This window comes from Apteryx mantelli, chromosome 18, assembly GCF_036417845.1.
Source record: "Apteryx mantelli isolate bAptMan1 chromosome 18, bAptMan1.hap1, whole genome shotgun sequence".
In the NCBI taxonomy this organism is placed as follows: domain Eukaryota; kingdom Metazoa; phylum Chordata; class Aves; order Apterygiformes; family Apterygidae; genus Apteryx; species Apteryx mantelli.
In genome coordinates this window covers 9,725,780-9,749,969 of record NC_089995.1, presented here as the reverse complement: position 1 = coordinate 9,749,969, position 24,190 = coordinate 9,725,780, and the positions used below count along the sequence as shown (strand labels likewise).

At 42.3% G+C, this 24,190-nt stretch overlaps 1 protein-coding gene, 1 long non-coding RNA gene and 3 other non-coding genes across 10 annotated transcripts in view; all 5 read right to left on the bottom strand.

Annotated features, from left to right (window-relative positions):
- Nucleotides 1-7,813: 7,813 nt before the first annotated feature.
- LOC106487645 (uncharacterized) lies at nucleotides 7,814-13,671 on the bottom strand. 3 transcript variants are annotated; one of them, XR_010886038.1, is made up of 7 exons: nucleotides 13,595-13,671; nucleotides 12,487-12,607; nucleotides 11,535-11,657; nucleotides 11,068-11,203; nucleotides 10,318-10,445; nucleotides 9,817-9,933; nucleotides 7,814-8,442 (listed from the first exon to the last, which is right to left on the bottom strand). It is a non-coding gene; the product is annotated as an uncharacterized lncRNA (long non-coding RNA). The 3 variants fall into 3 exon arrangements; XR_010886039.1 differs by lacking the exons at nucleotides 12,487-12,607; nucleotides 13,595-13,671 and adding an exon at nucleotides 12,172-12,204; XR_001293099.2 differs by lacking the exons at nucleotides 12,487-12,607; nucleotides 13,595-13,671 and having other exon boundaries at nucleotides 11,535-11,791.
- LOC136993652 (small nucleolar SNORD12/SNORD106) lies at nucleotides 9,430-9,522 on the bottom strand. The gene has a single exon (XR_010886047.1). It is a non-coding gene; the product is annotated as a small nucleolar SNORD12/SNORD106 (small nucleolar RNA).
- On the bottom strand, nucleotides 10,511-10,602 carry LOC136993650 (small nucleolar SNORD12/SNORD106). The gene has a single exon (XR_010886045.1). It is a non-coding gene; the product is annotated as a small nucleolar SNORD12/SNORD106 (small nucleolar RNA).
- Nucleotides 11,723-11,814, bottom strand: LOC136993651 (small nucleolar SNORD12/SNORD106). Its single transcript, XR_010886046.1, has one exon. It is a non-coding gene; the product is annotated as a small nucleolar SNORD12/SNORD106 (small nucleolar RNA).
- An 8,968-nt stretch (nucleotides 13,672-22,639) lies between the features above and the next one.
- Nucleotides 22,640-24,190, bottom strand: part of STAU1 (staufen double-stranded RNA binding protein 1) — a 34,396-nt gene continuing 32,845 nt past the window's right edge. For all 4 annotated transcript variants that reach the window (XM_067307950.1, XM_067307951.1, XM_067307952.1 and 1 more), the window contains one exon: nucleotides 22,640-23,629. In XM_067307950.1, coding sequence (XP_067164051.1) covers nucleotides 23,542-23,629 — 88 coding nt within the window. In that variant the 3' untranslated portion in view covers nucleotides 22,640-23,541. The remainder of the gene's footprint in view (nucleotides 23,630-24,190) is intronic.

Below are 24,190 nucleotides of genomic sequence, written 5' to 3'. Positions count from 1 at the left end.
AATGAGGAAAATTTTCCTTAGCTCTCCTCTAATTTGGAGGTTTACATAGCTGCTGACCTTCCTGGATAGATCCCCTCTTACACATTTAAGCTCTTGCTCTCTATTATACCAGCATAAATCTGGATCTTGCTAGACTGACATTAGCATAAAAACACAGGAGCTGACCCAAGTGACGTTTCTTACCAGGACTACACCACTGTACGCAATCTTTTTCAAAAATGGTATAAAGGGTCCCAAACCAATTTTTGCTTCTACAACAAAAGGTGCACTGCAAACTGATCTGCTTTAGACAACAAGCCCCATGTCAAAACAGGCTTTGAGAGCAACTGGGGCATGTTACAGCCACATGAGCTTAGATCCAAAGCACCATGCACATACATACAGACCTCACATGATGCTGGAACTATTTATGCTCTTCTAAATCCTGAGGTCTTTGCTTTCAGCACAAGGGAACTGAAGATGAAGAAACCCTATGAAAGCCTCCTAACGCTTTCATCACTAGGATTCTCTCTACAGGGCCAACCCCAAATGTCTCAGCATCTCTCAGCCTCCGTAGGCTTAATGATCAGGCAAACCTACAGGAAACCACAACTCACTGACAGACCTGCCACCCATGGCTGAACACCGTGATGCATTTCCAAAGGCCCTGGAGAGCTCCTGTCTTCTGTTAGCCTTGCAGATCCCCTGCGCAAGGCATATCTCACTCCTCACAGCTCCTGTGGCTCCTGAGCCACAGCTGGGAGAACTGCAATGCTGTGATGGACAGACAGGCTCCCTTCTGCAAAAAGCAGCAATAACCTTCAACACCCAGCTATTTGGGCATAATGGATGAGACTTCCTTCTTCTTAGTGTGAGGGAAAATCATCATAGGCTCTTCCCTGGATAGCAATTTTCTTTGTCAGATTCCTGATCACAATTCACACAGGGAAAGAACAGCTCATGGGAGACCACTACCTTTTCACCTCTGTTAAAAAAAAGGGGGGGGGGAGGGAAGTGGTGGAGGGAGGAAGAAAGGAAGAGAAGCTACTGGTGCAACTTCTAGCAGCCTGCAAAACAAGAGACACCCACCTGGGAGGAAAAGGCTGCATGATTTCTCGCAGGCACCAGGCTGGGACATGCTTTGTGCCTGTCATATCCAGTCAGTGCAGCATGGTGAACCCTGCCCCCAGCATTTGTGCTGCAAGCCTGGCACTCGCAGCCCTGATTCTGCCTGCTTTCTTTCACTGAGGTAATCCTTCTGTACATCTCCTCCCGCTCTGGTCTGGTAAGTGGTTTTCACCAGAGGAGCAAAAAAAATGAATAAGGGAAAGAACAACAAGGGGCAGATTTGTATCTGCTACATAAACTAAGATGATGACCCAGGACTTGACATATATGACATATAACCTCCTCAGCAAGCCTCCCTCTGGCCAAAGGGTCATGTAACAGTAGGTCTACCCGGGACAAGTCTGCTAGAAAAAAAAAAGAAAAATAGGTTTGTGTTCATGTGCAAACACATTCACCAGCTTGTTATAACTCATTCTGAGACACGAGACCTCATCAGCCTCCCTCCTATCCCCACTGATGCTGCTACTTGCCTTTATAGCCAGCAATCTCACGTGCGGGCTCTTCGGCACCAATTCGGTACCCAGCAGACTATCCGGGATGGCAGGGAGTATGTCTCTCAGTTTGGAGGAGAGACAGAGAGGGTTTACAGAGGGAAATCATGAGCAGCAGCATAAGACGTGTCACTCTCATGATACAACAGCAGTAGTTGTGTAGCACATGCCCAGTGTACAGGTTCAGGTGACCTAGGAACCAAAAATAAATGCAAACTGCTCTTAGCACCTTTAGCAACCATCTTTTTCTCCAGGCAATTTTCCCAAGCCCTACTAAAGCGTTTCCACAGCAATGTAAATTGCTGACTAACAAAACTTCTCAGACACTCCCATTCCTCCTCTGGAGATTTCCAAGAATATTGTACCTATAAATATCCTGCTGTAAAAAAGTGACAGTGAATACTCAAAGGAAAAGTCTGCTCTGAACTGTTGGTGTTAAGGGCCTGATCCACAGCTGCTGGAAAACAGATTCGCTCCCAAGAGAGACCTTCCTCTGTGAGCGCTTTTTCTCAGGAAAAAAATATCTCTTCCAGATAGACAAAATCCTTCCAAATATGAATGGAGACTAAGCCAGCATAAGCCTTGCAGCAACAGCCTCATGAGCCTGCAGATGGTTTGCAATCATTTGCAAGAGATAGCAGCTGTCTTTCTTCATTAGCAGGCCATTAAATTCTGCAGCTAGATTTGGGAAAACTGGTGGGATAAGGCAATGCCTGCAATTACTGCAGTTGTGCAGCATGAAGTAAGTGCACATACCCACAGCTGCTAAACAAGGGCAGAGATAGGGCTTAATATTGCTTCTCTCACTGAGAAGTGGTATCCAGAAGATTAGCTGCTGCCTAAGGGCCAGGCTCTATCCTGGACTGATGTGCAAGCATTCCAGTATCTGTGGGAGTATCAAAAGCATGAGCCTCACCCTTTCAATTAAACAGCAACTCTGAACCAGAAGCAGTAGGCTGTTGAAGACATTGTGACCACCCACAGTGTAAAAAGCAAGTGCATGCGAAGTGGAAAGCCAGTGCTACGCTGGGTCAGCCCCTGGGTTCCAACATACCACCCCATCTTCAGAGAGCAGCTCTCAGGAACGGGGCTTCAGGGAATCCATCTGGGCAAGTAGCACCACGTGGGGCTGCATCCGCCTACCTAGCACTCTCATATGCTAGATGAGCCTCCTCAACCCCGCTGCAGGGACATTCGTCATCCTGCCTGAGATGAAAAAAGTGCCGTATTTCTTCATGCAGTCAGTGCTGAAACCACACCTGCCAAAAAATCTCTCCAGCTCTGGACATTCTTACTCAGGAAGGTTACGAAAACCCAAGGGAGTCTGTGCAAAGTAGAGAAATGAGGACAACCCCTGACTTAAATATTTGCTTTGAGAAAAGGCAAAAGAAGTCAAACTTGCTCTCAGTATTGGAGGTAAGACTTCAAGGTGACCCAGCCACAGCACTTAAAACTGTGCAGAACAGAGCAAGCAACAGGCACAAGTGAATTCCCAATGTCTGGATAGTATATTTTCTAAATATAACAGAAAAGAAATCTCAAGTAACAGACAGAACCGGTCGTGTCCATGAACCCCAAACAATCTCAGGGAATTTAATGGAGTTGCTCCAAATCTACACCATGAATACAGTCTGGCACAAAGAGTATTTTTCCCCATCACCACCCAAGTCAACTCCCTTTGTCACCACCTGGAAGTTGCTGGGTGGTCTCCACCCACATCATAACAGGCTCTTCAAGCCCCCAAGCAACAGAGGCTATATCCAGCCCTTGCTAGCCTCATGTCAGCACCAAGCAGAGACTCTAGGGAAGGGAATTCCTTCAGACCCCAGAGTATCTATTTCTGTAAACATGGAGAGGGCAACCATCTCCAGCACTCTGGGACTCTTCTCCAGAGTTAAATTTACTGGAAAAATGGAAAGTGGAAAAATCTGCCCCGTATGTAGAGGCCTCAGAGACTGGCATGGGCCAAGGAGGGGAGAGCAAGGCAAAAGTGTTTTGTACAGAACTAACACTCTTCACTCTTGATTAGGAGTTTTAAACCATTACTGCCTTGGCCATACCAGGAGGGATGCTCATGGCCTTATCTGTGCCTTGTGCCTAACATTTGGATGGGAAACTGCCAGGGAACCCCAGGTTTTGTAACACAAGCTAGTGGTTCCCACAATGCCAAACCACAGACCCAGGCTGAACCAAGAGACTTCACTTGACCCCACCACTGTTGGTGAACAAGCAAAAAAGGTGCAACGGACACATAAGAGTCTGCAGCTGCAGGACAGCTGTTTAAAAACAGATGGCTTAAAAACAGATTGGCTTAGAAAGGTGCTTTAGGAAGAAGAAACCCTCTGCTTCTGAAAATAAATAAATAATAAAGGATGCAAAAATCTCTTACAGCAATCACAAAACCAAGTTTTGTTTCATTGCTATGATAGCATCTAGCCAGTCAACACAGCTGATGTGTCAGATAATTTAATCTATCACTGAGCCGAAATGGAGGCAGAGGAAATAATGCCATGAAGAGTACCAGCAGCAATGAGTAAATGGACTGCGTTATCCCATAAGCTAATGCAGCTGCTTAACAGATGGATGTAAAAAGAATATAATAATCAACATGTGGTCAAAAAGATGACTGGGTGTTTGGGAATATAAATGTTAAATCTTCACTGTGTATGGAAATACATATCTATTAAAAGCAACATCAGTCAGAGAAATAATCTGTGCTATTTTCCTCTGAAACTCTCACAGCACCAAGAAGGAGTGCTGTTTGAGAAAAGTAAACATTTGCTTAAACATACCAGCCTAGTGACTGACTCCAAATTTTGGGTTTACAAAGTTAAATAAGTATATACAGTATTGTCTGTTTCTGCTATAACTGATGGAACTGACAATTTCATCTTTGTCCCCAGTGTCCTGTTCAACTACTTCAGAGCAGCAGCGTAAGAGCTATAGGCAGGCTGGGATTTTTCTTTGCCTACCTCCGAGAGCTAATACAGACCTCTCTGTGTAGAGACACAATCTGAACAAGCTGTAAATAAGCTTTCGTCCAAAACATACCTGCCTTCATCTTTTCATTCAAAACGCCAGCAGCCAAAGCCAGGCAAACACTAGGGTAGGGAATGCCAGTGATAACTCTAAGGAAAGGAATTCAGATACAGTTTGCTTTAAATTCAGTGTTAATCCTTCCCATCTTTTATCAAAGGGCTATATTAAGAGATTTTCAAATGGGGTGATTGTACATCCATGCTTGGTATGAAGTTCATTTTACAGTTCCCTTATTGCCCGAGAGGCCTAGTTCATTACTTGGCTGCAATACAGTTGTACTTTGAGGTCCACTGCAGCCCAAATCTTTGAATAGCTTATGGATACACGCAGGACAATTAATCGGCCACAAGCAAGCTCAGGCAGCTCTTCATTATTAAGGGTGCTGGGAGGAGGGAGAAGCAGCAGGGGAAGGTAGGATATCCATTATAACAACAAAGAAGATGTGGTGGTAGCAGAGAATGTGATCCCTGTACTGTTTGCCAGTTGGGCCTACCAAAATCCTCATTTTCCTGAAGCTCTGTCCAGACAGATTTTTGGTAAACACATCCATTTTCACATTTTTGAGCATCCTTGTTAGGGTGCATGGGAGTTCAGAGCAGAGGTCTGGGAGGAGTGGCGGGTAGGCCATCTACATCCAAGCTAGTTCCAGAAGAAGCATCATGGAAGCAGATGAATAATCAAGCCACACCTAAGGTGCCTAGTGGTTTGCAGGCATACCAGGAACTCCAGCAGAATCAAAACTTTAAAACAGAAGTCTGTCAGTACAGAAATCCTCCTCCAGCTCTAACCACCTAAATAGAATCCTCTGACAAGTTCAGATTTACTTTCATGTTACTTTCTCTGACTTGTCAGACTTCTTGTCAGATATGCCAACAATCACTGATCCAAAGGTTTATTTATTACAACACAGTGCTGTAGCAATAAGGTGAAAGTATACAAGTATAGGAATACAAAGGAGTGATGACTATATAAATACACACAGTAACTCAAACAAAGGAACAGTTTGAGGGAGAAATCCCCACCCGGCCCTTAATAAGCCTTAGAAAACACACACACACTGATCACCCCCTACAGCTCCCTGGTCAGAGCAAACCTCTGGATTCAGTTCCCGTGGCATGCAGCTCCTCCAGCTCACTATTCCCTGCAGTCAGATTCAAGAACATTCATGAGTTGCCTACAGTGGGTCAGTTATCTTCAGACAGTTTTGTTGTCCATCTGTATGTGCAGTAACAGTAGTGCTTGAATCCTGACCTGAACATCTCTTGGAGAGAAATAAGGAAACACACAAATAAATTCCATTTAAGTCTGCCCTCACAGCTCCCACTGGGCAGCTGACAGCCTTCAATCCCTAATCTAAAGGATGCTTTCTGTTAGATATGCTCATATTAAAGTAATTATATTAGCAGCAGTTCTGATCCCTCATCAATACGTTCTATTTCCAGAGACCATACTGCTTTGTGTTAAATGAAAAAAACAACAAAAAAGCAACACACACTCTACTGTTTACTGGAAGATTGCTTTAAATGCTGATTAATAGCTAATTTTCCACCACTGCTAAACATACATGCCAAAGGCCACCACCAGCTCAGCTCCAAATTCCCTCCCATAACCAGAGAAATTGTTATTTATGGTTTTAAATAGCAGAAATGCCCTACAAACTTGTACTTGCCATAAATAATTTCCAATCCATTAGAGCATTAATTAGGTTGTTGCTACCAGGCACTAAAAATAACACAGCTATACTTCAAATGCTGCAGGAAATCATTCCTTAAATATTTCCTCAGCCCATTACCTGCTCCTTGCATTTGCCCCTCAACTACTTAAGCAAGAGTAATTGGGGCCATTGGGCTAGCTAGCTCACAACAGCCCTAACGCATGTGTACCCAGCTGCTTTCAGGCAACAGCCACTCAGTGTTTAGTAGGTATGACCAGGCTTCCACAGGCCCAGAAGTAGCAACACATTAACTTTCAACAGCTGCCAGGTGGCCCTGCTCCTCAGGAACCTAATGAGGCTGCAGGAGAACTGGTTTTAAACCCCATTCCTAATGGACACACCTGCTGCATGACTTCCCAACAGTAGTACATGAGGAACAACTACTTTCATCATTAGGCCTGGGGTTTAAATCTGAACCTGCTGTTTTAGACACTGCAGGATAACATATATCTGAATTCTTCATGTCAGCTTGAACTGAAGGGGATATTTACTTCATTTGCATTGCTAGCAGGGTGTACAAATCCTACCAGACTAGGACCTGCACGAGACATCTGTCAAGGCCTTTTTGACTATGCACCATGCAGACACCACTCCTGACTGCCAGGCTAGCAGGCACAGCAGATGGAGGATGCCTTCTCCCTCCTTGCAGAATAGACTCACCACTATTCAACCCCTCTATGATAATGCAGATGTCACACAGTACAGATCGATTTTCTGTTCCCATGAGACCAGATGTGTACATACTGGAGAGCTGCTAGAGGCAGTAAAACAGCATCCATAGGAAGGCTGCAGGATCTGAATGAACATCTGTCACTAGAACAGTCCTTCTAGCCAGAAGCAGTCATTCCTGATAGCTGACCAAATTGCACGTGATGAAAATGTCCTAATCCTCAACAGCAGCCCTGACATCAGCTTCTTTTCCTAGATCACCATCACCTTTCTCTAGAGCTCCTGCATGAAGAATTTGCAGAGCCACAGTTACTTACCTGGGGGCATTGCCAATTCCCATTTTTACCAGGTCAGCAAAAATCCTCAATGAATGATTTTATGTACCACACCAGCTGCTTCCCATCCAGGATCTAAGGGAAAAACTAAGGGACAGCCCCTGCCATGACAACAGAGCCAAAGTCCAGACCAAGCCTCTCCCTTTGGTCCAGAATGCAAACCTGTTTATCTTTAGCACCCAGCAGAAAAGGGTGCCCTAATGTTTTTTCCTGGGGCAGACCAGCAGCCACAAGCCTTAGCTAAGTCCTTTTACCGCAGGTCATGCAAAGATTAGCTATACTGCCATAAGACCATGCTCCTCCCACCTTTTTTTTTTTTTAAGCTTGGTGCAGCAGACAGTTCCATGTAAGTGGTCACTACTTAGAAGCACTGCTGCCATCAAACTCCAAAAATAAAGATTAGGACATCTAGAAATTGGCTGTTTGAAATGTGGAAAGAGAGAATTGCACCCACAAGCTGAACTCATCCAATACTCAGATTTTTATTAAATAGTAAGCTCTAAACAGTACAGAAACCCAGACTGCACTGCAGCATTCATGAGGTCCCTTCCCCATATTACAGGCAGACAATGACAGATTACTGAAGCTTACTGAGTAACAGGGTATAGCCAAGATTTGAAACCTCACTCTTGGAAAAGAAGGGCTGGCCTTAAACACAAGGCCATCCTCCCGTACATGACAACCCCTTTCTAAGGTGAGACTTCTATACTTTTAATGACAGCAGCAAGGTAACATTAACTATCAAGTGGCAAGTGCAGCCCTTGCAGGCAAAAGCACCAGATTATATTAAACTTGCAGCAAGTTCCAGAATCCATTACAATTAAACGCCTCAAACTGAGGAAGGAAAAAGAAAAGAAAAAAACCACACACCACCCTTCATCTGTGAGTTGTCAGGACACCAATTTATCACTCCCTGCTAACTCTGAGAAAAGACCAAAGAGCTGTTGCAGGGTGATGTGGATGTTGTGGCTTGGACAAGTGATAACAGACAGTAGCAACAGAGAGGGGCATCATTAGCAGGAGACAGCTTCCCACTAGCACACTGAGATCACAGCAGGTCCTGGGACAGCTTCTGACAAATCTGAACCTGTCAAGAAAAAAGCCAAGATTTTGTCAGTTCACTGCCTCAAACAGCACAACTATAAAGCTTCCGAAACCTCCCAAACTCTATCAGATGCTTAGAGTTGTTCTGCAGACACCCCAAGAACTCCTGCAATGACACACACTCCCCAAAGAGAGCATACTTAGAACTGTATTTTGGGACCTTTTAGAATAGTACTTGATAAAAGTACACAGACCACTCATACTCCTTTTGAGTTCAAGTGTACCACATGAAAGGGTCCCATTTATGTTCTTCACAAATATAAATTACCAAGGAGACTTCAGTCTCCTTAGAGCTGTGATAACTGCACATCAGATACCTGAACAGCAAGACCAGGCTCCAAATGAATGGAACCAGTAACAGTAGTTGGTCATCCAATGACACAAAGTTCTATAAAACACATTTTATAGAGCATTTGCAACATCAGTCCTAATCAAACAGCCTACTTTTCAGAAGAAGCTAAAGTTGATCCTTTGTTTAAAAAACAACAAAAAACCCCTCCATCCCTCTCAAATATAAGAGCATCTTTTGAAACTTGACTTCCACACTTCGCCCAGGCACAGAGAAACTTGAAAAGCTCTCACTCACTATAAAAGGGGGGGGGGGAATGAAAGCCTCCTGACTCTGTAACAGTACCTCATTTTAATGCTTATGAAGTGGGGTGGCGGGGAAACAAACAAGCTATGCTTATGCCACTTAAGTTACAGTTAATTGAAGCATGTCTGAGCTCTCAGCCACTTCTGTTACTTGAGATTTCCTGAAAGCAAGAATTCTTTCACTTTTGATCCACAAATCTTTTATGCATGTCAGTGTTACACAATCAGTGTTACTTGGATACGTGCAGACAGCACCCTCCAGTGCTGCCTGCCTTCAAAGCAGGCAGCATATGTGTAATTTCCCTAAACATACAGGTGCATGGGCATGTAGTCTTAATACACAGCCACATAAGGAACTGAGAAGCAGCATCCTGCATCTGTGGAATCAGACAGTCTGGCTAAACACAAGTTTGCATCAGCATTGTCGATCTGATGGGGAAAAAAGTCTGAAGTCATCATATACCACAGAATAACAGTTGCTCTTCAGCTTAAAGACAGTCAATTATAGGCATACCTCACTTTATTGCGCTTCGCAGATATTGCTTTTTTTTTTTTTTTAAACTAATTGAAGGTCTGTGGCAACCCTGCATCGAGCAAGTCTATCGGCGTCATTTTTCCAACAGCATGTGCTCACTTTGCATCTGTGTCACATTTTGAACATTGTTTTTTTAGACATAATGCTATTGCACACTTAATAGACTACAGTATAGTGTAAACATAACTTTTATACGCACTGGGAAACCAAACAATTCTTGTGACTCACCTTATTGTGATATTCGCTTTATGATGGTGGTCTGGAACTGAACCTGCAATATCTCCAAGGTATGCCTGTACTTCTGAAAAATCTTCATGCCCGTAACTGCTGATAAGGCATTACTCCCTGCAGGAAAGACGATAAAGGAAAGTGATGGCAAATGCCAAAACTCAAAAAATATTTTGTATACACCTAAGCAAGTCTCTTCAAGAGACCACCACTGGTTCCAGGTTGCTATTTGCTTGCAATGCTGCTCCCTGTTCACTAGCCTCACCTGCCATCTTAGACACCATGGAACAGGAACAACACAAGGCATGAAGGGCCCCTGCTGCAATATCTCTGTATAATAATCAGGCTAATGCTCAAATCTACACATCGCAGTCAAGTCTCTAGTGAGAATAACCTGACAAAGCATTTCAGAAGCAACCCTCTTAAAAAAAAACCACAATTAAAAAAAAAAGAAAAAAGCTTTTGCAAAACTAGCGAACAACAGTTAGCTTAAAGACTTACCAATCCCCTCTCCTCTGCCAGCAGCTCAAGCATGGTGGAGCCACCAGGACCAATTCCAGTCTGTTACAGCCTTCACATCAGTTCCCCAGCAGGCCTGAGACCGCGGCTCTCTTTGCAGAAGCCTGGGACTAAAAGCAAAGGGAACAATCAGCACCGAGCCTTGCGCGGGCACAGGACACAGCAGCACTTCTCTGCTGGTGCATCAGACAGGATCTGGCTAGAGTGGTGAGAAATCAACACTGTCGCTCTGATGGGGAAAAAAGTTTGGTCATCACATACACCAGCAAGTCACCACTAATTTACATGGCTGCACACCCACGGTGGTCATGACACACGCTCATTCTCCATGCAGCAGATGCATGTGGACCAAGTGAACTCATGCAAACGCTTCCCCCAAAGAGCTGGCCAGCTAAACAGGCACATGGGAGAGCGGAAAACCTTGCAAAATGCTAGAGAAACAAGCACTTAAAGATGGGCCACCTGGGGCAGAGCAAGAGACTACTGAGATAACAAGCAAGGAAGAAGCATCCAGGTATGTCAACTTATGTGCTTTTGTAGGTCCAGCCTTTATAGCCACGTGAAGTTTGCGTCCCCACTGTGTAAGAAAAGTACCATATGCAGCAGTAAATTCCATACAGCTACCAGACCCCATGCAGAGGAAATTGCTAGGCCATGAACACACGTGGCTTCCCCTGTGAACACTACCACATATCTGCCAGCAAGGGGCAGAGCACAAACTCCGTAACTCACCAGTGCCTCTTCCAAAGGGATCTACCTCAGCCAGGCTGGCTCCCAACCCATGCTGGGGCAGCTGCCCTGAACAGCAGATCACCCACGTGTCTCCACGCCGCACAGCCTTGTCCTGAGCCTTCCGAACACGTGGCACCTGCCAGGGACACAAGCAGGACACAGAGCTGTAACTCCGCCATCCTGCCCCAGTGCAGGGTGCCCATTCCTTGCCATGCTGGTCCCCGTTCACTGGCTTCACCTGCCCCTCGGACACCCTGGAACAAGGAGGGACACATAGCAGAGTGTCCTGTGGTGATGCTTCTGCTTTGGGAAACCTCTGTGCAGGAGCCCCACGATATTTAGATTAATGCTCAAATCTATACATCACAGTCAAGTCTCCAGAGAGATCAACTTGACAAAGCATTTTAAAGCAACCCCCTTGCAAAAATACTTGTTTCACTAGTGTTTAGCACAGCTTAAAGACTTACCAATCCCCTCTGCCAGCGGCTCAACCATGGTGGAACCACCAGGACCAATTCCAGTCTGTTACAGCCTTCACATCAGTTCCCCAGCAGGCCTGAGACCGCGGCTCTCTTTGCAGAAGCCTGGGACTAAAAGCAAAGGGAACAATCAGCACCGAGCCTTGCGCGGGCACAGGACACAGCAGCACTTCTCTGCTGGTGCATCAGACAGGATCTGGCTAGAGTGGTGAGAAATCAACACTGTCGCTCTGATGGGGAAAAAAGTTCGGTCATCACGTACACCAGCGGCTCACCACCAGGTGAGGGCTGCTCCCGGGGCGCCCGCCCGCCCGCCCGCCCCCCGCGCGGCAGGGCAGACCCCCGCGGACCGAGCGAGCCCACGCAAACGCTTCCCCCCGAGGAGCTGGGCGGCCCAAGAGCCGCCGCAGGGGCGGAAAGCTCGAGAAACAAGCACTTAAAGATGGGCCACCCGAGGCGGGGCGGCGGCGCGCCGGCCCGGGCGCTCTGGCGGGGCCGCTCCGCTCCGCGGGGGCAGGCGACAGCGGGAAGCGCCGCCAGGAGCCCGCCCGGCGCGGGGGAACCGCCAGCCCGGGCAGAACGGAAAAACCCCTCACCAGACCCCCCTCACCACAGCCGCACTCACCTCAGCCGCGCCGGAGCAAGAGGCCGTAGCGGCCTCGCGCAACGCGCTTTATAGGGACGGCGCGGCCCGCCCCGAGCCGCCCCGATCCGGTCCGAGCCGCCCCGCCCCCCGCCGCGCGGAGGCGGGAGCCGGCGCCATGTTGGCCCCAAGCCTGCCGCCCCCCCCCCCCCCCCACACACACACCGCCCTCACCAAACAGAGGCTCCTGCTTGCAGCATGTCCCCCAAAACAACTGTTCTGGCCAGTTTCAGGAAAATACATTTCAAGAAAGTAAATTCAGACAAGAAGAGGAGGAGATGCTCCTAATTCACTCACCTCGCGGTCTCAGGCTGATTGGCGGTTGGGCCATGTGGCAGCAGGTCTCCCCTTCTGTTGTTCAGGGTTTAGCAGCAGCGTTAGCGCCAGGCTTGGGGGGCACTGACTCACTCTGCGATAACTGAAGAGTTAACACAATTAAATATTTCACAATGCAGGAAACTTCCAGAGATTTAAATCAGGAGACCACATTGCACACCTCGGGCTTGTAGCCTTGATACATGTTAAAATGCTTGGCCAGGATGGACAAGTATGATTTTTTATTTAGTTTTCTGATTTATTTTTTCTTAGAAGGAAAATACAAGGTTCCGAGATGTTTAGTGACTGTCCAAAGGCATGTGCAAACACAGTGGCACAATCAGGTCTGACCTAATCGCATTTTAGCTCAGGTTTGTTATCCAACATATTTATCATTTCACCAGGTCATGCTGAAAATTTACATAAATAAAATCTGCAGCATCTTATTCACCAACTCAAATGCAAAGAAGCAGCTACTGATCCTGACAACCCAAAACTTGAAAGTGTCACTTAACTGACAGAAAATTTACTTTAAATGTTAGCACACAAACTTGTATGATATGAATTTAAATCTTCCCTTCTGAAGAATGATTCTCAGAGATCAGATGCTAAATGAAATAAAACATCACTGATTCAATCGGACAAGTATTAAGGGCTAAATTTCTAAGATGAAATATTAGAAAATAGAACCATCTAATTCAAAAACAACGGACTGTCACTGCTTCCTGCCAATAAGCACAGAAACAGACTGGAAAGATGGTCTGTCTCCTTTTACTTTTAAATTGTCAAACAGATCCTAAACAAAGCTCAGGGAAAACACTAACCATGGACCTAACTCTCCAGATCCCCAAACTCAACAGCAAGTGTATTTTACTCAGCATTAAGAGGGACAGTGGTGGCCACAGACAGGCAAATTACATCAAATCAAGTATTTTGCCACAGAGTAACTTCGAGGAAAGGAATGGAGAGCAAAGCACACATCCTGAACGAGAGCAGCTGCCTGTAAATGGTATAGCCAAACACTGCGGTGTGGGGTGATTTTATAGCTATAAATTCACCTTAGAAATGAGATGTGAATAGCCATCCCTACCTAGTGGGGACACTTTGAGAATGCCCCATGGCAGTCTTGGGAACACACTGAAGGTATTTCTCAGCATCCTCACTACGTGCGTGCAGCTATTCCTGTTTGGAAAGCTTGGCCAAGCACAGTGTCTGCCCTCTCGCCGATGGCTGCTGTGGCCGGAGGTGCCGCTGTGTGATTCAGAGCTGTTCCACAGCCATCAGCTGTCCTCAGCCCTTCCCGAGGAAGGTGGGATCTCTTGTCACTGCAGTGAGAGCAGCAAAAGAGAGGGGATTGAAACAGAGTCAGTTTAACAGGCAGAAAAAGGTAGAGAAGGTCATTCATTAGTTTTACATCTGCAGGGTGGTCTTTTGGGCTAAACGCAATAATTGAGCAATCTAAGCTCTGCAACAATCAGCTCTGTACTAGACTCTCCATAGGTTAAAATCATGTAACTGCTCTGTGCCTCAGTGTCTCTGTTCATGAATGCATTAGTTAGGTTGAGGCACCAGGCAAAGCTTGTTCAGTCACTCACTCGTTTGAGTCGTAAGAAGTGTTTGCATTGTACCACTTGTCACATCACAGCCAAAGCAAACCAGCTGTTACTTTGGGATCAGACTTCTACTAAGTAAAAATGGATTCAGTGAAAAGGGAAATGGACCAAACTGCTCACAAGGTAAATATGCCCTGTAGGATCAGTGACAGGGTAGTTGACGGTGTTTGAAATGTGATGAAAACAAGAGAAGACATTGCAAATTTGTAAACTAGTTTGCAAGCATATAACCAAGTCCTTCTGCAAATCTGTATAGAGAAGCTACATGAGACACTGTGAAATAAGCCTGTCTTGTTTTATTCACTTCCTTATCTTGTAGGATCTAAAAGCATACATAGTGCTGTGCATGTACATACATAGACATTACAGTATGTTTGGCATACCACTGTGCAAGTCAGCTACCATTAAAATGCTTTTTCCAAATGAAATGTGTTTGTAGGCAACTAATTCTCGAAAGCAGCTTATCAAACAGGACTTGTGCAATAAATTTCAATCCCATTAATCCAAGTTCCAGAACACCAAAAGATGAAAAGACAATCAAAGGACATTTTAAGAGGATTACCAGGAAAACTAATCTTGTTACACTGCAAACTCATGTCACATGCACAACTCTAAAGGAACCATAAATGTGATCTGTGTTCCATTTCTCATTTCCTGCCAAGCTAGGGAAAGGGCTCGGATGTTAAATAGCTGCAGCAGAGTTTAGTATTGAGTTTAGCTGATTTCCCCGACTTTTCTTTTGGCAGAACCACATTGAAAATTGCTGGCTAGATGAACTCCTTAACTCAGTCTGGGGCTCATCGTAGGAAGACTCTTTAAACACAGGAGCGCTCCTCAGCACATGGCAAAAGGTCAAAACATACTCAGGCCTCATTTCTCTTTGCTTTTGACCATCAGATGCTGAGGGAACACCTCCATGGTGCATTGCTGGCCAGAGCAGCCAGTCTGTGGAGGCTTTGCTTCACAGCCAATTAGCAGGACATTGGCCAACAAGACACATCTTAGGAAAGACAATTACGCACTGTTTTCAGAATTTGTGCACAGGGTGTTACTCACCGCAGCAGTAGGCAGCAGTGCGCTGGGCCTCTCTGGTCTCGTGTCCATGTGTTTGTTCTCATATCATTCCAGCTCCACCTGGAAGAGCCATGCAGGACCAGTTATACTGTCTAACCTTGCTAAGAGTGGCCAAAGCTAACATTATGGTTAAAAGGCAGCTAGTAACATGTATTGTTATCACAGTACCACAGCAACTGAAGAATGCTTTTATATTATATACAAACCTTCACATGGACATGTTTTCAGCTTCTTCTAAATGCCAACATTGAGTACTAACATACAACCATTCTTTTTCTCAGGTGCCCTAGGAAGGGGAAACATGATGAAAGAAAAAATGCTTCTGAATTGCCCAAAAAAGACCTTGTTAATATCTGTGGGATGATTAAATGTTTCACCTGCCAGCCTTCAATGGCTAAACTTTTTTTTAATTTTAATCAGAACTAGATAAAAACCAAATTCAAACTTTTGAGATGAGACCTCTGACTTCCCAATGTGATGATCAAAACTAAAATCCCAGCACCAAACACTCCAATATTCAGGACATTTCTGGTACGGATTATAATTTTCCAGGATAAAACACTCTTTTCTTATAGACAAAAAAAAAAAAAAAAAAAAAAGCATGACGAAACTCTGAAAAGCTCTCTCCTCTGAACTGTCAGGTCAGCAATTTCACTGTGGAATGCTATGGTAATCAAAATACACCAGTCAGCACGCTGACAGAGTGTTAAAAAATATCTTTATAAGCATCTGTCAAATCATACACACTGATCTTCTGGAATAAGAAAATTCTAAACACAAATTCCACAGAATGGATTAAAGGGCAACAAGAAAGAAACTGCTATTGGTAGAATTTAGCCTGCAGCTAAGACTGGAAATAAATGAAGACAGTGACCCAGTTGAGCTTCAGTAAAACAAACCTTAGGGAGAGGTATTCACATTTACCAATATAATAGGCTTATTTGCACGTAAATGAAGTTCTCTCTTTTGTTCCTGCAGACTACCAAGGCTTTTCTTTCAAAAATGAGAGAAATGGATCATGGCTACATTGCGACTGTAGCAGGAACTTCAGGCCAATTCGCAGCACCACATTTAGAGGTCAGTAGCTATGCATCACCAGTCACAGAGCACTCTTAGAGAAATACAAGCCTTCATTTTCTTATGACCACAAATCTTCAATGCTGCAATATTTCAGGGTATGACCATTGCAGGGAGTCTCATCATGAGTTGGAATGTTCCACCTCGTGGAACTGTGTCCTTCAGTGATTTAATGCATCTATTCAGAGTTAGCCTTAAAATGGATCAAAATATTTTACAGTTTTTCCAAGTTCAGAGAAACCATTTAAAAGGGAGACACAGAAAACGCCTGTTAGACCAGCAACTGCCTTTTTACAGCTTTGCACATAGAACACAGCAATTTCTAATGCTGCATGACCCCAGAGAAAATTTTGAAAAATTGACTAAACTCTACAAAAAACATATTTGGAGGAAGAAGGGAACATTTGACTCTGATGGGCGTTTGACAGGTTACTCCCTTAGATTACTGGCAAATGAATTTACATAGGTATTGGTGATGAAAGATACTGCTCAATCAGGAAGAGATGGAGCAAAAAGACAAAGGAGATTATGGACTAGTATGGTGGTAACTTAAAAAGGACTTTAGATAAGGGTGTAAATATTTTTATCTTGCGAAAATAACTGACTCTGTTAGTCCACTTATATGGGACAAACTTCAACTGCAGTGTTTAAAGAGAATGCGTAGGAATTCAAACACATTACAAGACTTCTTTTTCAACTTACACACTGGGAAGTGCTTCAGTTCAACAGAGAAATCTAGTCTTCAATTGACTTAGCTGAAAGCCATTCTCCCCTTGGAAATTTGGAATAGGCATTAGTCTATTTTTTTTATTACAAGATAATGCCTGTTTCCTTCAGCAGAATTACCATGCAAGTAAGTTTGCTGCTGTTGGATTCCGTGAAGCTCCTAGCCCTGAGCTGAAAGCCAAACATGTCAATAGTTTGAAGACCACCCTGGTGTGGCCCTCTCTTACTGAATCCAGTGTGTTAACAGGATATAGACTTCACCTTGAAGAAATGCCCTGATCTAGGAAGAATCTGACAAACTTGTGCAGTGAGCTGGTTGAGAAACAGGCCATTAAAATCAATGCAGTTACATCCAGCTGTTTGCTGAATGACAACAAATCTGCATTGGCCCAGTTTAAGTACCAATTTAATCCAGGTACATCTTCCCTAAGATGCTATTATGGACCAGTAGAATGGGGTAGAACAGGGAGGAGTTAGAGAGCAAAAGCTCTTAAATAACCCTTTCTTCTTTTAAATACAAATCAGCATTGGATTTCTAAATCAGCCCTTTAGTACATGAAAGTACAAAAAGTTAAAACACTCACCAAAAACAAGTTATCTTTGAAGTTAGTGTAGTACATGAAAAAGCACAACCCCATTATTGTTAGAAGAGCCAATTACTTAAATGCATTTAGCCCTTGTGAGTTTGAAGTAGCACATTTTGTTCAGGTTTTTATCCACTTTAGTAATTAAATAATTTGGTGGCTGAACATCTAAGTAGATACACAGGAGCTTACGTATTAGCAAGCTTTAAAGGGAAACATTGACAGACTTTTTATGCAAATACAGTGGCAGTTTCAGTTATATTGAATCTCATTTACCACAAACTACTGATGAGTTTGCTTTTTTCAGTGATACCTTTTCCAATTGTTTTTTTGAGGCAAGAGATAAATATGGTCTTCTCCCCATTAAAATCAAGCTGCTGTGTGAAAGCAGCAATGAAAGCAATACTTAGCAGTCAGACCACAATACATATGCCTACAATGGTGTACTCTGCTGCAGTTTTAAAACGGTAAGTACAACAGCTTGGGAGATTTCACCCATGTTAAAATGGGGGAAGTAGGGATTAGTGTCTGTACAGATGCCCAGGTGTCCCCAAATGGCTTTTGCATTTAGACTTTGACACAAAGCATATCAGAGGTTTTGTCCCTTAACAGAGGACTGGGATCACCTCCTTATGGAACACTAATCTTCCTTCTGCTAAAAAAGCTTTTAAACATAAAAGACACTATATCTTCTGGTTGGAAATAGCAAAGATAATGGAAGAATGCTAGCATAGGATGAAAGTATTGAAAGCATACTCTGTGAAGGATATTTTCTGCATCATTAACACAGGACATTCAAGATATAAAACATCATCTATTAGCAGGATGCAAAAAAATACTGGGAAATTGGAAGGGGGAGAATGCTTGTAGTTTAAAAACTTACAATTTTTCCATTTCTGATCAAATACAATTTGTTATGTTAGGATACTGCTAGTGGTATATAAAATCATTCCTTTTGTTAGGGAATATATTCTTGGATAAGTATTATTCACTATCAGTATGTCTTTATTCAGTTCCAATTCAGAGATCAAATGGATAATCTAGGTATTTTAATTTGCTTCAACAACTTAAACTTTTTTTTACCCCCAAACTCCTTCCATGGGATGTTCAGGTTCTTGCTCACAAGTTCCTGGGTATTAGTAAGTGTATGTATCTGATCAGCAGATAAGGGGAAGCAATACAACATGTCACAGTCACAGAGATGAAGCTGAGTATTTTCAGATTGGTAACAACCTCTGGAACAGCATTTCTTCATCTAAATGTAAATGGAGAATTCATCTGAATAAGATCAGCAGCCCTTAAGGAAGATATTCCATTGATTCACACTTGTTCTGTTGGTTTTTATCTGCAGACTTTCGAAATAAAAGCACTGAACCATTAGCAGTTGTTTCACAAAACAAGATTAGTGGAGTGGTACGTACACATCCTGTCCCTTGCTGGAGTTAGGCACTTCTGGAACCTCCACCATTTGTCTTTATACATTAGGACAGAATAAAAGTTCTATTTTTAACTTTGATCAGTAGGTTAGAACAGAATTTTGGTTTGATGCCTTACATAATGGTGAAAAAATTGCAGCTGAACTCCAAGTATAGCTACATTTAGCTCTGATATTACTAAAATTTGGCCAGAGAATTAAGAACATGAATAACCACCCCACTGAGTACAGATTCCCCCACTGAGTCCTTTCAGATAGGATAATCCTAAGGAAATACCTACCAGCTGTTTAGTCTTAAAAAAAAAAAAAAAGAGTCTATTTGGCACAGGGTGAGCCAGCATAAGAGCTTCAGCAATAGCACTGTAGTTACAGCTAGGGCTGACCGCAAAACAAAATTCCATTTCAAAAAGCAATTGAAGGTATGGGAATGAATTTTAATATCATGGAACAACCAGGTATCAGAGTGAATCCAGACTACTTCTCATTTTGTAGGCACATTTTAGCCATCCTACAGGTCAGTATTCTCAAAAATAAATTTTGTACAAGTCCTTCTCTTCTTCAGGATCCATCATTCTTAGTTTCAGGATGGAGATCACGAAAAGCCATGAGATTCTTATCACTGTCTTTGGGAGCCAGGATTTCCTAACAAATAAAATATTCTGCTCAAAAAAATTCCCTGACCAATTACCATTATTCCCCTTTTTCTTTACGTCTTGTAGCACATCTACTAAGCCACCGTTCAAGTTCTTATATAGAGCACTGGAGCATGAGACGTTTGACTGCACCTCTTCAAAGGAATAGTGCCACAATATCATTCTTTTGACAAAAGCCACAAATAAATGCAGCTACATACTTCTAAGAAAAGGCACAAAGGAAAGCAGTGCAAATGAAAGCAACTAGAATTTAGACATTGTCTTAAGGCTTTGAAATTTTAAAAAGCAGTAATGAGTGCTTTCTTGCTGCTACCAAAAAATAAAGACCCGATGCCTGAAGTCTGTCAAAGTTTAGACATGTGGAAGAGTACAAGCAAGTAGAATGTTTTCTTTGGTGAAGGAAAAGAATATTAGCTATGCTGTCTGATCTCCGCTGACCCTACTGACAAGCTGAATTACTGGAAAATAAACACAAAATAATTCCAAAGTCTGGTTTCTGAAATTCTTGGCAACTTCTGAGCTTTTATGCTCTGCATTGGCTTTTGGAGGTGGAACGGACAGGCACTACAAGAGGTGCAAATGAGCACGAATCACCACTGTACCCCATATTTGATTGCCTCTTTGTTCACTCTGTGGACTGCCTGCTTAACGTTTACCTAGGGTGTTATCTGAGCACCAAATATTGTCTGCTTGTTTAATAGTTAGTTGCCTATTTAGAGGTTTTGCGCATTACTGCTTTTATAACACGGACTGAAATTCAGTAACAAGCCTATTCTGCCTATCACATTTTCTGTCACCCAGTGATCTGCCTCTTCAGGTATCACCCTCAGTTACAAGTTACTAAAGCATTACTGGAAGCCCCTTAGGACCAGACCTCCTTCCTCCACACTTTGAAGCAGTGGCTTAAAGGCAGCCCCACTTGCAGAACAGTGGCTATATGATTTAAGAGGCTGGAATAATAACTTGTAGTAAAATCTGAAAAGAATCAAGATCATTATCTCAGTTGTTGTTAGCATAATATTTATGTGACTGTTGTGTCAGGCAAAACATTTTGTTTTCCTTCTATTTGAAAGTGAAAATTTTAAAGGGAAGTTCTCTGTGGCTGAACTGAAAGATATTTTAAGTGCAAAATTTTATAATTTACTGAATCTACATCAGATTCTTGGGCACTGAAATTAGTAGTGTCATACTGCCAAACACTTTCAGAGAAATGTACAAAAATGCATTAATTTTTTAAAATGCTTGTGTTAAATTAAGCAGAGTCAAATAAGCTAATGGGGAGAAAAAATGTTTGTCAAAAATCTGCTTGTGGGAAAATGACCCTAACCAATTAAGATTTGAATACAAGAAAGTCATTTTGGAACAAAACTTATACTTGGTTTGTTTATAACAGGCTCATTGCTGAAAGGTAAGACTTGCAGAGTGGCATTATGTCCAAACTAATAAAGGCTGCAAATCACATTCATAAGCGCCAGCTCACTCACTGGCACCCAAAAAGGTTTCTTAAGATCCAAGAACTAAAGTGTTCTACAAAGGCGGCAAGTGTGGGCAAACAGAGGCACAAAGGTGAAATGCCATGACTTCAGTAATCTAGGAGGCTAGTACTGGTATAAAGCATACATTTCTGAGTATTAGGCAAGTGCTGTCTGCAAGACACCTCACCTCTTTGACTTCTTTGTTTGAATTTTTTTTTAATATCTGCTGAACAAAAGCATCATATAAAACTTTAGGATTACATATTATATGTAATCATTCCTCCCAGCCTTTGCTGCATCAAGCATACAGAAGACAATGTAAAAAGCCAAGTGACTGTAGTGCTATGTGAAAAACATTTTTCTTTGGAACACACTTTGGCTCACCTAGAATCCACGTAGTGATCTGAAGTCTTCCATCATCTGGCTCAGATTACAGGGTCTTTGACACAGGAACCTTCTCTTAAATAGCATCTCTAAGATGACGGATGCATTTAACAGTATTAAAACATACAGGTATCTATGGTAAACTACCTTAATTAAGGTTCATACGAAACATAGCATCATCAACAAATAAATGCTGCAAAATAACCAGAAAAATAGATTCTTGTCCCACCCAAAGAGAAAACTATTAAGTTGCAGCAGATAAACTTAGGGAGACCATTTACACCACTATAAGTTATGTGTTTTCCAATATAAATTGTTCGCTAAGTAGTTTCTAAGTTGTAAGAATTTGCAATACAAAGCCTCAGCCTAGCAAGTTTCTTTTAATTTTTAAGTGTACAGCATTTTAGTTCTACAAATGTAAAAAAAACCTTTACAATGTTTTTTACCCTTTAATGATCAAAACCAACTTGATTCAATAAAATTTGGTATGTAGTTAGTGTCGCCCAATTGCTTTTGCTAACGTGAATAAAATGGCCGAGACATTTAGCTTTGAGAGACAGTATGTGCTGTAATTGCTTTCTATAGCAATTACTGCACACACTACAAATAGTTGTTTAGGAAGTGCTGCTATAGGTAACCAGTTAAATACACATTTAAGGTAGTTCACATCCAAATGATACACTGTCATGTGCCAGTCTACGGTGCCAGTTTTTGTTGCTAGAGGGAAAGTTTTGTTTCCTTTTTAAAGTACTACCCCAAAAAATTACTAAGTGCAAGGCAAGGTTATGACTCAAATTACAAGCAAACAAGGAAACTTAAAAGTAGAGACTTAAACTCTGAAATTGCTCCAACCTGTTGCGCCAGGTTTCTTTTCATAATTGTAACTTTAGTTTAAGCTCCCATTAATACAGTTGCACTAACACATTGTGGCACAAATAACAAAGTGAACCCACGTTACTTTTGAATTTCCTTGACCTTGCCAGTTTGTCACATCCTCCACATTACAGTTACTCCATAGCTTTACAATACTGCCCATACTATATCACAAGCATTTCAAATCCTATAAAAAAAGCAGCCCCTGTAGTGGCATACAAGAATAAATTAACCCAAAAAATTTAGTATTACCATTTATTGGTGACAAACACTACGTTTTACTTACATTCCATGGGGAGAAAAAATTCCAGCGTAAACAATGAACTGAAGCAGTACTTAACTTGCAAGGCTATCGTGCTTTACCTGGACCATATGCAAAAAACTTTATTGCGCACAGTTCAGTGCACAATAACACAACATCAAAAGCAACACAGTTTATATATAAACATAGGTAATTTTTTTCAGCCCTACATGGAGATGTAATTAAACAGTATAAAGCACTCAAGGAAAATCAATCTGCAGTTTTATATGCACTACATTGAGATCATATCCTGTAATGTAGTGAGCTGTGTGCCAGCTATACACACAATCCTTAAAACATAGATCAGAGATCATTTTAATTCATGTTGCATTCAAGTTCCCCTACCCCCACTCAAGAAAACTAGAAATTAACCAAAAATGATCAAACAAAGTTTAAAATTCCTAAAGTGTTTTAATTCATTCAACCGTTGGAGAATTAAGCTAGGTTTGTGGAAATATTGGACTTTTTAAAATGGTGGGCACACAATTTGTTTCCAGTGAAACTTTGCTATTTCAATAAAAACAAAATAACCACATACATGGATATGATCTTCCCAAGTTAGTTCACAGATAACATGTCAGTCTCAGAAGACAAAGTTTCTAAACTGTGCTATTGTTCTAGATACAATTAAGAAACTTTTAAATGAAAAATTTATAGTGTCATTTCAATCAAAACAACATAATGAAACTAAAAATTTATCACTGTTTGAAGAAAAAGCAACGGTTATGATTTAGACACTACAGTAGGTTGTAAAGACTGTAGCACTCTAAAACAGGTTACATTAATAGGAAGCATTTGATTTTCTCTGGTGCTTTCACGTTTGGGTCCAGTCAAAAGCCTTTTTAGGCAGTGCTGTCCAGTGTTTGTCCCAAAGTGTTTGAGTTAGCCGGTTTGAGAAGAGGGTCACTTTCCATTTCTTGTTTCACACATCTACAAATGAGAAAACACTTGTTACTTAGAAGATAAAACACAATTTTCACCAACAAGAAGCTTCTAAACTTGACACAGGATTTGATGCATATATTACAATTTATTTACTTATAACTTTTTTTTTTTTTTTAATTAGCACTTTGCTAACTTCACCATTTTGGTAGCTTATTATGTAACAACAGTTTGGGTTTTTTTCTCGAAGGGAATAATTTGCAAGCCTTCCATGTTTGTTGTGCTGAAAGGAAGCTGTGAAACTTATACATTGTTTACTATTTACACACAGAAGATTTCTAGAAAAAGAGGTGCAGCTGTAACACTTCAGCACCCTGAAAAAAGTCACACTATTTACAAATATGTATAACTAGTTTAAGCAGAGGCATCACCTAATCAGAACGGTGTATATCACAGCCAGTACATTTTATCCACTTGCCCCTGCATTGAGCCTAGTAACTTAAAGTTGACACATGAAAATTACAAGTTGATCATAAAACCTACCCTCTTGGCCTTCCCAAGAAGATAACAGCCCTTGGTATTTTAAGTTTTCTGGTAAAGAAAAGCCCT